This window comes from Rhinoderma darwinii, chromosome 4 (genome assembly GCF_050947455.1).
Source record: "Rhinoderma darwinii isolate aRhiDar2 chromosome 4, aRhiDar2.hap1, whole genome shotgun sequence".
NCBI lineage: Eukaryota > Metazoa > Chordata > Amphibia > Anura > Rhinodermatidae > Rhinoderma > Rhinoderma darwinii.
Genome location: NC_134690.1, coordinates 189799315 through 189817172, shown reverse-complemented (window position 1 = coordinate 189817172; position 17858 = coordinate 189799315). Strand labels below are relative to the sequence as shown.

The 17858-nt window shown below is 42.1% G+C and overlaps 1 protein-coding gene across 7 annotated transcripts in view; it reads right to left on the bottom strand.

Moving 5' to 3' along the window:
- Positions 1-17858, bottom strand: part of ADGRB3 (adhesion G protein-coupled receptor B3) — an 806266-nt gene that overhangs the window by 41624 nt on the left and 746784 nt on the right. For all 7 annotated transcript variants that reach the window (XM_075861993.1, XM_075861997.1, XM_075861996.1 and 4 more), the window contains one exon: positions 5915-5950. In XM_075861993.1, coding sequence (XP_075718108.1) covers positions 5915-5950 — 36 coding nt within the window. The remainder of the gene's footprint in view (positions 1-5914; positions 5951-17858) is intronic.

Sequence of the window (17858 nt, the reverse complement as noted above, 5' to 3'; positions counted from 1 at the left end):
TCTTTTATATATCTTGCTCATTTTATAATTCTTTATAGATGATTGCCATTAGACTTGATGGAGTAAGGGCACTTTTGCAATTTCTTCATTACACCTATATAGATAAGGGTTTTTACAATATGGCCACCGTGTTGCCAGGAGGGTGAACAGCACATGTGCTGTGAGTCATACAGCAGCCAGCTTTGTTTAACATGTTACCATGGTAGTGCATGACATCAGCATCATGCCTATTGGCTATTCTTCCAAAAGTGCTGATTGGTTATACAGCTTAGCATGCTGATTGGCTCTATAGCCGAGCATGTTCAGTTAAGTTCTCAGAATGCCATTGCACAGCACATGGCTGTGTTTTACACATGATTTCCATGATTCCCTATGAATTGATGAATGAATGGCTGTCCCATCTCCACTACAGATGTATACAACTGTTAGTAATGACCAATTCATGTTTTTAATATTTTTACCACTGTTATGTACACTATGCACTATATGACTACTTTGCACTTTATACATTGATCATATCTATGATGTATATGTACAGATGTAGCCGTCTTTATCTTGACTTTTAACGCATTAAATACACAGTGGCAAGATCCTTTACCTTGACTTTTTCAATGACATTTCAATAGCTTTTGTTGTGTAATATCACGTTGCAGCAAGTTATCAGAGTCAAGTTAAAGATGGCTACATCCATACTGCTATGATTGTATATTAAAGTGTCACTTTAATGTTTCAATTTTTATTAATGATGTAAGTAGTTCACATGTCTTAAATACTTTGATCACATGTACACTTTGCTTGAAAAAAGTTCCATGGTGGAACTAAAATATTGCTTGGCTCTAAACGTGGGTAAATAAAACCAGAGATTTTCTTACTGGACCTTAATGTGGAGCAGGGGCGTAACTAGGAAAGACTGGGCCCGATAACAAACTTTTGACTGGGGCCCCCCCTCCCCTGGGTGTCACACAACCCCCCCCCTTGTAGATAGTGCCTTTTTTTACAGCCCCCCCTGTAGATAACGCCATACAGCCCCCCCTGTAGATAACGCCATACAGCCCCCCCTGTAGACTGTGTGGCGTTATCTACAGGGGGGACTGTGTGGTGTTATCTACAGGGGGGACTGTGTGGCGTTATCTACAGGGGGGACTGTGTGGCGTTATCTACAGGGGGGACTGTATGGCGTTATCTACAGGGGGACTGTATGGCGTTATCTACAGGGGGGACTGTATGGTGTTATCTACAGGGGGACTGTATGGCGTTATCTACAGGGGGACTGTATGGCGTTATCGACAGAGGGGGCTGTATGGCGCGAACGTCATACAGCCCCCACTGTAGAGAATGCCATACAGCCCCCCTTGTAGAGAACGCCATACAGCCCCCCTGTAGGGAACGCCATACAGCCCCCCCTGTAGGGAATGCCATACAGTGCCTCCCCCTGCAGGGAACGCCATACAGCGCCCCCTGCAGTGAACGCCATACAGCACCCCACCCTGCAGGGAACGCCATACAGCGCCCCCTGCAGGGAACGCCATACAGCCCCCCTCTGCAGGGAACGCCATACAGCGCCCCCCCCTGCAGGGAATGCCATACAGCGCTCCCCCTGCAGGGAACGCCATACAGCGCCCCCCCCCCTGCAGGGAACGCCATACAGCCCCCCCTGCAGGGAACGCCATACAGCCCACCCTGCAGGGAACGCCATACAGCCAACCCCCCCAAAAAAAATGCGACCTATAGTGTGTCCTACAAATAACATGCATCCCCTATCCACAGGATAGGGGATACATGTGTGATCGCTGGCAGCGATAGGGAGAACGGGGGACTGAAAGTCCCCTGAAGTTCTCCATGACTAACCTCTGACTTCCGGCATCTGCGCAGCTCAATAAAAATGAAAGGAGCGCTGGTCACGCATGCGCACAAGCGCGACCGGCGCTCCATTAATTTCTACAGAGCTGCCGACACAGACCCCGGAAGTCCGAGGTTTGTGATGGAGAACTTCAGGGGACTTTCAGTCCCCCGTTCTCCCTATCGCTGCCAGCGATCACACATGTATCCCCTATCCTGTGGATAGGGGATACATGTCTTTCGTTTAATGGCAGAGCGGGGAGATACCTCCCTGCTCTGCCGTAGTGTTCAGTGGCGTCCCGCTGTAGCAGCCATAGCGGGTGCTAGCGGAGCCTGCGGCCATGGTGGGGGCCCGTGCCGGCGGGCGACACGGGCCCCCTCATGCCGCGGGCCCCGTAGCAGTCGCTACGGCTGCTATGGCGGTAGTTACGCCACTGATGTGGAGTGCTGCAATCTTTTTTCTTTTATAATACATATAAAAAAATAATAATACAAAAATAATATATATATATATATATATATATATATATATATATATATATATATATATATATATATATATATATTAGCGCCCAGTGTGTGCATCTGCATATTTTTGTCTTTGAAAATTTTCCTAGAAAAACATCCTATACTCACCTGTTTCTGGTGACATCAAGTTGGATAACAGCAGAATGAGGGAGGGCGTAGATCACAGGATTCATAGAAATGACTGCTCTTATAATTGATGCAATTATGTTATTAATCTGAGATGTATATTGTGACCTAATTCCTATGGTACCATGACAAGATGCACTTCAGTGTGCAGAATGATTATATGAATTTGATATCAATGTTCTGCTATATGCTGCTGGAAACTTTTTGTGTGTTGATAATTTATCACTTCTGTCTTGGTGCACCCCACTAATAATATTGTAATCATAAGTGGCTAAATATGTAGAAATAGAGATACAAAGAATATGGTAGGGCCACATGTGGTAGGAAAATTATTGCCCCCTTTAAGAAACGAACTCTATGCATTGCAGAAAACATCCGATAGATAACAAATATATAGCTAATCACACCACAATAGTATACTGCAGACAGATTTCTATTTTTTATTTCCTAGAACTCATGCCAATTGACCATCCCCCTGGCACAATTATCCAATGTCACCCTTTGATGAAGATGCTTTGTAAAGTTCTTTTGGTCTCTTCTACAAAGGATTTCTTTCCTTCTTTTTTTTTTTCAAACAACTTTTTATTATTTCCTTTCATATTTGGTTACTACCGCAACATTGTCTTTTTTTGTTTTTTTAAATATTTTATTTAGCAACTTATTGTGGTACAACCGAAAAAGAAAATAATGTAAAATAACAATTTACGCAATACCCTAAAAATTCCTCACCGTCACACTCCGGATCCAAGGAATAAAAAAAAATATTAATAAAGCCCCAACCGCGTCTCCACTTCACCTCAGTTCCAGATACCCCAAAATTCCTCCCATTTATGCAATTGATTTAGCTTTTTAGCTAGAATTTCCTCATACATTTTTATTTTAATAACAATATTTCTCCATTCAAAGAGAAAGGGGGAGAGTTCTGCCATCCATTTCATTGCAATAGCTGATTTTGCAAGCAGTCGAACTCTCAAGATAAGCCAAATTTGCATTTGCGAAAACTCCGCCATTACCAACTCTTTGGTACAATTCAAAAGTGCTAACTGAGCAGACTTGGGTATGTCACGATCTAACTTGGACAAAACGTCTTTAAATATCAAAGACCAGTATGAATCAATAGCTGGGCAATCCCATACCATATGCCAGAACTCTGCCACCGGGAGTTGGCATCTATGGCATTTAGAATCCTGAGTTAAGCCGATTTTAAAAGTAAAGAAGTATAATACAAACGAAGTGTAATATTCAACTGAACCAAAACATAGTTTGCGCTAACCGAAATCTCCTCCCCGTTCTTATAAATATTCACCCATTTCGCCGGACTTATTGGGCCTTAATCCCTTTTCCAACACCTTTAACTTGTGAAAGAAGTGTTGCATGAATGTAAATTTATAATTATTTTATATAAAGTTGAAAGAGAAGTCTAAACTGCATTCATCTCAAGAATACATTCTAAAGAAAAGTGCTTTTGGACCATGAGCAAGTTCTTGTCCAAGGTTTTCGTGCTAGCTTGCCATTATTGATAATACCAATATCCAAATTTCTTATTTACCTCAAACCCGGATTGTAAATCCTTAAAAGAGATTAATTGTCTTTCTTTAAAAATGTGGCCTACAAATGTAATAGCAACTCCCAAAACCTAAATACAGATATATATATATATATATATATATAATCTCAATACAGACAGATATATAGATAGATAGATAGATAGATAGATGGATGGATGGATGGATGGATGGATGGATGGATGGATGGATGGATGGATGGATGGATGGATGGATAGATAGATAGATAGATAGATAGATAGATAGATAGATAGATAGATAGATAGATAGATAGATAGATAGATGATAGATGGATGGATAGATAGATAGATAGATAGATAGAGTCCACCGTCCAGCAGCACCAGTATAAAAAAATGGGAGGGTGCGCACCTCAGGGATCCGACCAATTGCCTATTAAATATCCAAAAATATACAGAAGTAGGCAACACTCCAAATGATGGTGAAAAAAAATAAATTTCGTTATTCGCCCTGGTGCGGACACCAGGATGAATTATGAAATTCACTTTTTTTCACCATCATTTGGAGTGCTGCCTACTTCTGTATATTTTTAGATAGATAGATAGATAGATAGATAGATAGATAGATAGATAGATAGATAGATAGATAGATAGATAGATAGATAGATAGATAGATAGATAGATAGATAGATAGATAGATAGATAGATAGATGATATAACATTTAGAGATTGTGCTTGATATGTGAAAAAAAAAAAAGAAAAATAATAACTAAAACGGCGCTCTTCTAAGGTGATAACATATAGGCACAACTTGACTTTACTGCACGTCAGGTGAATTCACCTTGGTCTCGGACACACTGTGCAAGCCCCTGGAGCAGACCCACGGTTGATAGCTCCAATGCTGGGGTTTCTTTACCGTGGTCACTTAGAATAAAGAACCTGGGAAAAATGCTCCTTGTATCGGGCGCTCTTGTGTGGGTGGTCCAGTAATCCACAGAACCATCGGATAAGACTTAAAACAATTTATTAGTAAACATGCTAAAAAACAATAAAGGTTGAAACGCGTTGCAGCAGTAACTTTTATTGGTTTTTAGCATGTTTACTAATAAATTGTTTTAAGTCTTATCCGATGGTTCTGTGGAATTACTGAACCGCCCGATACAAGGAGCATTTTTCCCAGCTTCTTCATTTAGAGATTGTGTTATAGGTCATCTGTGAGAAGAGTCTCTATAGTAAATTCTTTTAAAAGTATTCCCACTTTAGAAATTGGATGGGACAAATGTATGATAGGTGGGGGTTCCACCATTTAACCCTTATTTCTGCAAGACAAGGAAGGTGTGGCAGTCACATGTAGGAGCTTGCGTCCATTACTCCCAACATACTTCAATGGGGAATGCCACGCACATGCACAGCACCGCTTCAATTCAGTTTACTCCTGTATGCGGTCAACATTAGGGGAACCCCATTTTCTAGATATGCTGGGGGTCCGAGTTATGGAAATCCTGTTTATATGACATGAATATCTAAAGCTAAACAGCCCTTCTAATTGTTCATAATCAGGTTAATTAGAATGTGTAGATTTAAGTGGAAAGATATTTGGATCGACCCAGTGTCAGGGCACAAGACTAGAAGTGTTATCGTGGAGACATAGACACAGAAGGCCTGTGATGTCAAAAATGTATAACTCAGAATGAGAGTTTATATTTTCACATTTGTAAAATACACTAAAAGGCTTTCATATAGGACCATAGAAACATTGACCCAAAAGTCACATTTGAGCTCAACTCTTTGTTGTAAATACCATTGTGAAAGATTTACTGAGCTTCTGCACCAAAGTCATAAACTTTAGCAAAAACAATGACGCTGCAAGTTAAAAAAAATGTGAATATGTTAACTTACTTCAAAGTCAAGGTCAGAATACCGAGATTTTCTTCTCTATTGTGAAAGGAAAAAAAAAAAGAAAATTAATAATTGTATTCAAATCTGATTTATGTTGAAACATATGCATTCTTATCATTCATAATAAACCGGCTCCTACATTAATATTTCAGCTCAGGAACATTTAATAATGTAAATATTCACAATCTTTATACACAACAGGAATCAATCTTACTGCACAAATACTGTAAATCTGGAATTAATCTAAGTATCCACCGTGGGCAATTTGGATTAGTAAGGCTAGGCATCTTTTTTTAGTCAGAAAAGCGAAGCCTTGCACACAGTTACTTAAACCCTATCTTCACCTTAAATAAAAACTGCATTAATGACATTATATATACACTACCATTCAAAAATGTAGGGTCACTTAGAAATGTCCTTATTTTTGAAAGAAAAGCAGTTTTTTTCAATGAAAATAACATTAAATTAATCAGAAATACACTCTATACATTGTTAATGTGCTAAATGACTATTCTAGTTGCAAACGTCTGGTTTTTAATGCAATATCTACATAGGTGTATAGAGGCCCATTTCCAGCAACCATCACTCCAGTGTTCTAATGGTACATTGTGTTTGCTAACTGTGTTAGAAGGCTAATGGATGATTAGAAAACACTTGAAAACCCTTGTGTAATTATGTTAGCACCGCTGTAAACAGTTTTGCTGTTTAGAGGAGCTATAAAACTGACCTTCCTTTGAGCTAGTTGAGAATCTGGAGCATTACATTTGTGGGTTCGATTAAACTCTCAAAATGGCTAGAAAAAGAGAGCTTTCATGTGAAATTCGACAGTCTATTCTTGTTCTTAGAAATGAAGGCTATTCCATGCGAGAAATTGGCAAGAAACTGAAGATTTCCTACAATGGTGTGTACTACTCCCTTCAGAGGACAGCACACACAGGCTCTAACCAGAGTAGAAAGAGAAGTGGAAGACAAGTACATTAGAGTCTCTAGTTTCAGAAATAGACGCCTCACAGGTCCTCAAATGGCAGCTTCATTAAATAGTACCCGCAAAACGCCAGTATCAACGTCTACAGTGAAAAGGCGACTCCGGGATGCTGGCCTTCAGGGCAGAGTGGCAAAGAAAAAGCCATATCTGAGACTGGCTAATATAAGGAAAAGATTAATATGGGCAAAAGCACACAGACATTGGACAGAGGAAGATTGGAAAAAAGTGTCATGGACAGACGAATCGAAGTTTGAGGTGTTTGGATCAAACAGAAGAACATTTGTGAGACGCAGAACAACTGAAAAGATGCTGGAAGAGTGCCTGACGCCATCTGTCAAGCATGGTGGAGGTAATGTGATGGTCTGGGGTTGCTTTGGTGCTGGTAAAGTGGGATATTTGTACAAGGTAAAAGGGATTTTGAATAAGGAAGGCTATCACTTCATTTTGCAACGCCATGCCATACCCTGTGGACAGCGCTTGATTGGAGCCAATTTCATCCTACAACAGGACAATGACCCAAAGCACACCTCCAAATTATGCAAGAACTATTTAAGGAAGAAGCAGGCAGCTGGTATTCTATCTGTAATGGAGTGGCCAGCGCAGTCTCCAGCTCTCAACCCCATAGAGCTGTTGTGGGAGCAGCTTGACCGTATGGTACACAAGAAGTGCCCATCAAGCCAATCCAACTTGTGGGATGGCCTTCTGGAAGCATGGGGTGAAATTTCTCCCGATTACCTCAGCAAATGAACAGCTAGAATGCCAAAGGTCTGCAATGCTGCAATTGCTGCAAATGGAGCATTCTTTGACGAAACAAAGTTTGAAGGAGAAAATTATTATTTCAAATAAAAAACATTATTTCTAACCTTGTCAATGTCTTGACTATATTTTCTAGTCATTTTGCAACTCATTTGATAAATATAAGTGTGAGTTTTCATGGAAAACACAAAATTGCCTGGGTGACGCCAAATTTTTTAACGGTAGTGTATATATATATATATATATATATATTTTTTTATATATATATATATATATATATATATATTAATGTTGTACGTACCCACCATAGGGGTATGAACACCTTAAAAAAGTTATTCTGTGCTGTTTGTAACCATATGTTTGTATACATTGGGGGGGATATATTAACTTTTGTCTGCCAGGTTTCTGCCGTAAATCATGGCAGGGATCTACGCCAGCTCGTAGCTGGCGTAGTTTTCCCTTTCTAGCGCACGGATGGCCAGAGATGCGCCTTATTTAATAAGAGGCATGTACCTCTTAGTAAATTAGACACATTATACTTCAGCTATCTTTATTTTAAGACTGATGTATGAAATGCCAGTCTTAATGTATCTCCCCATTGGCTTTGACGCTAGGTCATTTTCATTTGTGGAAGGTCCTGCTTAGCTATTACAGTTTCTTACGTACACAAATCAGTATTTTTCTTTATATTTCCTTAAATGCATTGCATTTATATGTAACAAATTCACACAGGGCTGCACAATAAATCACTTTATTCTAATTTGTGCTATATTATATTACTACTGGGTTTATATGACATTATAATTGTTTTGGTACTTAACTCCCTTGCAATTATATTCCAAATTAAACAAGCTGTCTTAAGTTACAATATAATCTTTTCTGACATTTTACATATATGTAATTATTATTAAAAAAAAAGGGCATATTTTACATTACCAATATTATTATTAAGATGTCTGTTCACAGAGAGCCTTATGTGTTGGGGTAGCAAGTTCCAAAATGTGGGGGATGCTCTGGAGAAAACTTGGACAAGATGATGTGAGAGCAGATAAGAGAATAGCAATAAGGGAAGACTTGTGAGGACGGGAGATTACGTGTCGGAAGGTATTGGGAGATGATCCGAGATGTGTAGAGGGGACAAGTTGTATATCTGCATTATATCTCATTGTTAAAGCGGTTTACTAATTTACTGTTTGTCTAAAAAGTTTACATTTACCCTGTTTTTTCTGCTGGTCACATGATACAGCTTTCTAAAAATCTTCTTGTTCCGCTTACGTCACGCAAACATCCCCAGAATGATTTTTGATGCTGTTTGGGATTGCAGTTCCGGTCCTATTCAAATAAATGGGACTGATCTGCAATCCCATGCACGGCCGCTACCGATGTGTACAGCGCTGTACCTGGTAAACACTGAAGAGGTTGCGGCGACAAATGCCACAGCCCCTTCAGTCAGCTGATCGGTCGGGGTTCGATTTGGACCCCCCACAGATCTAATATTGAGGACCTATCCTAAGAATTGGCCATCAATAAAAAATGTCTGGACAACCCCTTTCATTTTTATTAACTGAATGCGCTAGGCCATGGGTAGCCAGTGAAGAACTTGGCAAAGAAAAGAGGTAGAGGTTGAACAAGGGGAGAGGTACGATAGCTTAACTGAGCAGCAAAGTTGAGGGTGGATTGGATGGGTTCAGGAGTTTTAGATGGGAGGCCAGCATTTTTGACTCAAGATTGATGAATGAGTGGATTTCATAAATGTTTTTGAGGTGGAGGAGGCAGGAGGTGGTTAGAAATCTGTTGTGCAGTTCAAAAAACAGGGCAAAATCAAAGAATTTACCCAGGCAGCAGACTTGTGAGACTAGGGAAAGTGTGGATTCAGCCTTTTCTATGTTGAGTTTTAGAAAGTGGGAAAAGAAGAAGGAGCATATACCTTACAGATACTCTGGTATTCTGGATAGCTATACTTTTCATATTATTACAAATTCATATTCTAGTCCTTTAAGTTTTAAGTTCAAAGGTCATCATAATGAAGTGGAGTCCGAAGTGTTGGATTACAGTCCTGGTAATTGTTTTTACCATAGCCCGCTGGAGGGCCTCTATTTTGTTTATGTTACCATACTGACTAACACATCCTTCCCTCCTCCTTTGTACTAATGAATTAGTTATTCTGTGATGAGATGTGAGCATGCTAAAAAGATGCTTATAAAAATAAAAATCCTCATGTGAAAATATACCCTTTTTTTATATTTTGGATAAGCTCTTAAAAAGGCCAATAATGGGGCAGATTTACTATTCAAATGGTGTACATGCAGTGCTCCACATTTACTAACTGTTTAGGACATTTTTTTTTTCGCTCGACAAGGGGGCATTTCTTAAAATCTGACATTGTGTGCCAAAAATGCACCAGAGAAAAAAAACTGCGGCCCCTTGGTTCTCAGATTGCAGGGGGTTCCACAAGTTGGACTATCACTTCATAAGGTGGTAATAACCCTTTACATGTTTTTTTTTATTAAGAATACCTCTATGTTTTTTTTTCCAAGCTGAAAACGTCAAATCTTTCTGCCTTTGAACTGTGAAAACTTCTTTCCCTTTTTCCACAATCCAGTTGATTTCATTTGAAATATCTCCAGTGCTGCTAGATCCTTTTTATAAGCTTTTGTAGCTATTGTGTGCTAAAGGCTGCTATAATGAATAAACAAACTTTCTTTTGAATAATGTATTTGTCAGTCATAACAAACATAGTTGGACTCTTCACATGATAACACAAGGTTACATGAACTGTCCCCACCTTGTAATGTACCCTATTAACTTTTTGCCATGAAGAAGAGCCTTGAAAGGGAGAAGGTGAAGAAGAAACAGACATAGTAACTATAGATGCCTCATTACTGGCTGCTCAAATGACAAAGCTGCTTACATTCATTTTTGTCCTTATGGCCGTAGCTTTGTGCTTATGGCCACCAGCACAGGTGTGACTGGGCCGCTGAACTTTCTATTATGTCCATCAGTCTGCATCTTGTTCCCTATTATGTGTTCATTACAATTGGTGGGCATCTGATAAAGACTGGTACTGGTTACAAGTACACGTATAGTGATGTGGTGATTTTGTAAAGGAAGGAAAATAATATAATTTTTATGCATCCGCTAAGGCCCATACCATATATTTAGCATGTTCATGGGGAGGGGTAACAGAATACCAACTGGGGCCTGTCACGATCTAGGGTATGTGGACCCACTATGCCGCTCCGCCGTAAAAAAGAGGCAGCTGGCCAACTCACAGTCTATGCGCGGTCTTGTGGAAGAGATGCGTAGCACAAGTGTACCTGAGATAGTCCAGACAACGGCAGGGCTCGGGCACAGATGGGGCTAGGTGTGGCAGGTTGCGCCAGATGTGGCGGATGGCACCAGATAAGGCAGATGACACTAGATGTGGTGTATCCAGCAAGCACGACACGACTCCGATACAAGGCAGGCTCAGGAATTAAACACAGCACGGGATACAGGAGATAGGATTCAGGAAACGGGAACACTGGGAGCAGGGAAACACTAAGGGCCCATTTGCAATACAAACATGGGAAAACTACAAACACGCTCAGGCAAGGAGTGGAAAGGCCAAGACTTTTTTATAGTCCAGGATGAACAGGGGTTAATTAGGGAATTTTAACATGTGTGTGCGCTGGCCCTTTAAGGCCGGCACCGAGCATACACTTTAACACTCTGAGCAAGGCCGGATGGCTGCGAGTGCTGGCGTCTACAAGGATCTGTGATCCTGGCCGTCGCAAGGTAAGGAACGGCAGCAGTCCGCGACCACGGCCGTGACAGTACCCACCTTATGTCCCCCTCCTCCTAATCGTAAGAGGAACTTCCTTATGAGGATAGGGGCATTGAGGTTCTTTTCTGGCTCCCATGACCTCTCCTCAGGACCAAACCCTCTGCAGTCCACTAGATAGAAAGTTTTTCCTCCTACTCTCTTATAGTCCAGAATCTCCTTCACCTCGAACACATCAGAAAAACCGCTGGGGGCAACTGCAGACATAGGAGCTGTACTGAAGCGGTTCAGAACCACAGGCTTAAGGAGGGACACGTGGAATGAGTTGAGGATCTTGAGAGTAGGAGGCAACTAAAGTTTATAGGATACAGGGTTAATCCGTTGCAGAACTTCGAAAGGACCGAGGAACCTGGGAGTGAATTTGTGAGAGGGTATCTTGAGTCGAATGTTTCTCCAGGATAGCCAGACATTGACTCCAGGAGATAATTGAGGAGGGACTTTTTTCTTCCTTTATCGGCATGCCTTTTCATGCGATCCACTGGTTGGAGAATTGCTGCCTTAGTTTGCTGCCAGATGTGAACAAAAAAGCCAAAAGAAGAATTAGGGTATGTGCACACGATGAGAGGCTTTTACATCTGAAAAGACAGACTGTTTTCAGGAGAAAATAGCTGCCTCGTTTCAGACTTAAATGCTGCTCCTCGTATTATGCGAGGCGTCTTTGACGCCTGTAATCTTGAGCTGCTCTTCATTGACTTCAATGAAGAACGGCTCAAATTACGTTGCAAAGAAGTGTCCTGCACTTCTTTGCCGAGGCAGTCAATTTACGCGTCGTCGTTTGACAGCTGTCAAACGACGACGCGTAAATTACAGGTCGTCTGCACAGTACGTCGGCAAACCCATTCAAATGAATGGGCAGATGTTTGCCGGCGTATTGGAGCCCTATGTTCAGACGTAAAACGAGGCATAATACGCCTCGTTTATGTCTGAAAATAGGTCGTGTGAACCCAGCCTTAGCTGCTGGTACATGAGTCATGGCTGGCACAGAAAGAGGAACTCAGGGATACTGGCTGTACACAATGTAGAAGGGAGACGAGGCAGTAGACTCACTTGTGTGATTGTTGCATGAGAATTCTGCACAAGGCAGAAGTTGTACCCAATTGTTGTGTTGGGCGGAAACAAAATGACAAAGGTAATTCTCTAAAATCTGGTTGGTCCTCTACACCTAATCATTGGACTGAGGGTGATAGGCAGAACAGAAGTCCAGTTTAACGACTAGCAGGTTGCACAGGGGTCTCCAGAACTTGGATGTAAACTGTACACCCCGGTCTGAGACAATATGTAGAGGAAGTCCGTGTAGCTGGAAGATGTGCGAAATAAACAGGCTTGCCAGGCGAGGAGCAGACGGAAGGCCATTTAGAGGAATGAAATGTGCCATTTTAGAGAACTGATCCACTACTACCCAGATCGTAGTACACCCAGCTGAATGAGGAAGGCCCGAGATAAAGTCCATAGCAATGTGCTGCCAAGGGTATCAGGAATGGGCAGGGGTAGAAGCAGACCAGTAGGTTTGGGGCGGGAAGGCTTGTTCGAGGCACAATTTGTACATGAAGAGACATAGTCTGCCACATCTCTCGCAAGTGGGGGCCACCCGTACTGACTGGCTATGAAGTCCAGAGTCTTTCGAACACCTGAGTGCCCCGCCAATTTGGAGCTGTGTCCCCAGCGGAGAATTCTCCTTCTGTCAGCAATGCAGACAAAAGTCTTCACATGCTTATCAGCATGGCGGAAGTGAAGCAAGAATTGAAACCTGGCGAAGAACGACCACCTGGCTTGGCGAGGATTTAGTAGTTGTGCTAACTGTAAGTATGTAAGGTCCTTGTGGTCCGTATAAATGACAATAGGGTGAACCGCGCCCTCCAGCAAGTGTCTCCATTCCTCTAATGCCAACTTGACGGCCAGCACTTCCCGATCCCTGATTAAATAGTTGCGCTCTGCTGGGGATAAACAATTTCGAGAAGAAGCCACAGGCCACCATCTTGCCCTTAGAGTTCATTGGACATAGTAGTGCTCCAGCACCAACGGAAGATGCATCCACTTCCAGAAAAAACTGCAGAGAATCTTCAGGGTGGTGAAGAACAGATGCTGAAGTGAAAGCGCTCTTGAGCTTAGTAAATGCCGATTTTGCCTCTGGAGGCCAAACCTTGGCGTTCACCCCCTTCTTGGTGAGGGCTGAGATTGGAGCAGTCAGAAATGAGAAGTTAGGGATAAATTGCCGATAGAAGTTTGCGAATCCCAGAAATCTTTGTATGGACCGAAGACCCGGTGGGGGCGTGGCCACTCTAAGACAAATCTCACCTTCTCTGGTTCCAACTTGAGGCCACGGTCAGATACAATGTAGCCCAGGAAGGGCAGAAGTTTTTTTTCGAACACACATTTCTCAAGTTTAGCATAAAGGTGATTCTCCCACCAATCGCGACAGAAATTGGTGAACGTGTTGCCGATGTGTCATCAAATCAGGTGAGTAAATCAGGATGTCGTCTAGATAGACCACCACACAGACATACAGCAGATCCCGAAAAATTTAATTTACACATTCTTGGAACACAGCTGGAGCGTTACATAGTCCAAAAGGTATCACAAGGTATTCGTAATGGCCATCACGTGTGTTAAATGCGATTTTCCATTCATCTCCTCTGCGGATACAGACAAAATGATATGCTCAGCGTAGATCCAGCTTCGTGAATACCTTGATGAGATGAGCGGCAGAGGATACTTATTTTTAACCGTAATTTGGTTTGGACCTCAATAGTTGATACATAGATGAAGAGATCCGTCCTTCTTTTTCACGAAGAAGAATCAGTCTCCGACCGGGGAGGAAGATTTCCAGATGAACCCTCTCTCTCGAGGTTCTCCTTAACGTAGGCAGACATGGCTAGGGTCTCTGGCAGGGAAAGAGGATAAACGCATCCTCGAGGTGGTGAAGAATCAGGGAGTAAGTCAACAGGGCAGCCATAGATGCAATGAGGAGGAAGAGACTATGCCTCCCCCTTACTGAGGACGTCTGCAAAACCAGCATAATGAGATGGTAGTTTGGAGAGTGACTGAGGCAGTGGAGGCAAAACAGGACAGACCTGTGGCAGGAAGCGGCTAAGGCATCTGGGCCCCCATTGGAGGACCTCTCCAGAATTCCAGTCAAGGACCGGGGAGTGTACACGAAGCCAAGGCAGGCCCAGCAGGATCAGGTTTATGGCTTTAGGCAGGACGAGGAAGGTGATCTGTTCCGAGTGAAGAACTCTGATTTGTAATGTCAGTGGTTTAGTGATAGACACATTAGGATTGGGCAATGGTAGTCCATTTACAGAAGCAACAACCAGGGGTCTCTCTAGAAGAAATGTGGGTAGATGTAGACGAACCACTAGCTCCTGCTGGATGAAATTTGCAGCTGCCCCATAATCTAGATAGGCAGAGGAGGAGTGTGATGTCTCTCCCGAGATAATGGTCAGAGGAATAGATAATTTGGAAGAGGTTTTGACGTTTGGCGTCGTCCAACCTAGAGTTGCCTCTCCAACCAACCCTAGGGGCTGAAGTTTCCGGGCTTTTGTGGACATTGGCGCACAAAGTGACCTTTAAGGCCGCAATACAGACACAGACCTGAAGAGAGTCTGCACTGTTTCTCCTGCTCGGACAACCTGACTCTCCCTACCTGCAGTGGTTCTTCAGGTAGAGCAACAGGAGAGGCAGTAGTGGTCTCTGGAACGAGGGTGTCAATCTATGAAAACGTCTCTCCCGTCCTTGATGTGTGAGGACAGTCCCTGCCGAAAGGCTGCCACCAATGCTTCATTGTTCCATGCCAACTCTGCTGCCAGGGTATGGAAGGAGGTGGCATACTCTCCTACTGTGGACCCTCCTTGCTTGAGGGTTAGCAGAGTGGCCGCTGTGGAGGATGTTCGACCCGGCTCCTCGAACATGGCACGAAAAGTCTGCAAGAACAAGGCTAGGCCCATGTGAGGGCCTTGCCAGCGAGGAGGGAGATAATGAACGCTACCTTGGTCTCATAAGAGGGGAAGAGATGAGTTCTCAGTCTAAAGTGAATAGTAAATTGATTGATGAACCCTCTACAGGCTCTAGGGTCACCATCATAGCGAGGAAGAAGAGGCAGCGAAACTGTGGATCCGGAACAGATAGTTGGAGTAACGGGCAGTGGAACAGCAGCAGAATCCAGAGGAGGAGCAGGGAGTTGATCCAGTCGGGCGATGATGGAGTTTACAGCCACGAGGAGTTGATCCTGTCATGCACATAGGTCACGCATATCCATCTGTGTTGGCCTGAACTGCTGTCTTAGATTGGCCAGCGGGTTCCATGGCCCGAGCGTACTGTCACAATCTAGGGTATGTAGACCCGCTAGGTCACTCCGCCGTAGCGAAGAGGCAGCTGGCCAACTCACAGTCTTTGCTCAGTCTTGTGGAAGACATGCGTAGCACAAGGGTACCTGAGATAGTCCAGACAACGGCAGGGCTCCGGCACAGATGGGGCTAGGTTTGGCAGGTTGCGCCAGACGTGACGGATAGCAATAGGGATGGCAAATGAAACTGGATGGTGTATCCAGCAGGCATGACACGACTCAGATACAAGGCAGGTTCAGGAATGAAACACAGCCGTGACAGGGCCTGTGGATTTATACTGAATGAAGGGTACCATGTTAGAGAACCAGGTTTGCACATTATTGCCTATTAAATAGGACCATTTAATTTTATCTGTGAATTAATGAAGCTCCCAAGCGGAAGCTGGTGGTTAGTCGGTGGGTGGCAGCACACAGGTGAATCTGGGACCCTGACATCGGCATCACCTTGATGGCGGCTCTGCTCAGGGAATTAGATTGTCAGGATTCTAGCTAATTTGCATATACCATGCTACAACTTTTTCAAACCCCTTTCCATGAACAGTAAAAACAGTATATAAAAGTGTATTTGGTAATTTTATCTTAAAATTGTTTTCCCACAAGGTTTTAGTCCCATTTGCTTTTGAGAGCACTTGGCACATTCCATAACTCCCTTTCATTCTAAGTACAGCAACCATGCATATGCGGGCTGCTCTCCAATAGTGTACTGGCCTAAAATCAGCCGTTTCCTATGATCATGGTTATCCTTGCTACTGGAAACCATTGACCAGTGTTGTATGCCATGACTTATTGATTGTTGCGGTATAATTATTATTGACATATCATGAAACACAAAACTCTCTATATTAAACCACCTAAGAATGTGACTAGAGACATAGTAATTGGTCAAACACAGATGTAGCCATCTTTATTTTGACTTGCATTAAATACACAGTGTCAAGAAACTTTAACTTGACCTATTGAATGACTTTTCAATGGCTTTTGTTGTGTGATATCATGCTGTAGCAAGTTATCAGAGTCAAGATAAACTTGGCTACATTTGTTTAATTGGCTATAACCAAGCAAGTGTGATATATTTCAGATATGGTTCACTTGTTTTCTTCACAAAGCCTTAGTGACTACAGAGTGCAGTCATGTTCTTTCAACCGCAATAGCCAGAGGCAACAACACAACCTTATACTGCAACCCACTAAAACTTAATAAATAAACACTATACGTCTATAAAATGGCCTTTTGATCATGCTTAAATCCGCTGCTTTTATTGTGAATTACTAATGTCTGGATTATAATTAGATTATCTGATTAATGCCTTTCAGCATTGAGCATGATGTAAATGTATAGTTTTCTCAACCTTATTAATATGTAATAATTATAGTATAGCTATAAACATGGGCAAAAACAGATAAATTATTGAACTGAACGTAATATGTAGCAAGAAGACATTCAATCATTTTCAGTCCTGCAAATAAACTAATACATTCCAGAAAATAAAATAAATCAAATAGATCAAACTACTACTACCAGAGTTAGTTGGGTAATTTCCAGGACTGGATCACTTTGTGATATACTTTCATGCTTGTAAACTTGTATGGCATTTGTAAAAGAAAAAGGTGTTCTTCCAATCTCAAGAAATTACTCCCACAAAAGACACAAACAGGTCTAAATAACATGAATCATCCTCTATCTGTTGTCTGGTTACTGCAACCCTGAATTACGTGATTTAAGAGGGGCATGAACATTAACAGTTCAGCTGTCCAAGACATAAGAGTAGTGGCAAATTTGGGGACTTGATCCATTGAAATGTGGAGATCTTTTTCCTGTCAATGATATTAAGGACTTGAAAATTGCAATCTAGCAACTGTCAATTAATCAGTGAAACAGGACAAACACATTGCACAGTAGGTATCATCTATGTAAAACATATTGATCGAACAAGCTGACCAGGATATATAAGGAAGTTATGTGAAAACATGGTAGATGAGATTCAATGTTGTATATTGAGGAATAAAATATGAAGGTTAATGACAGCCTAGTTTTATTA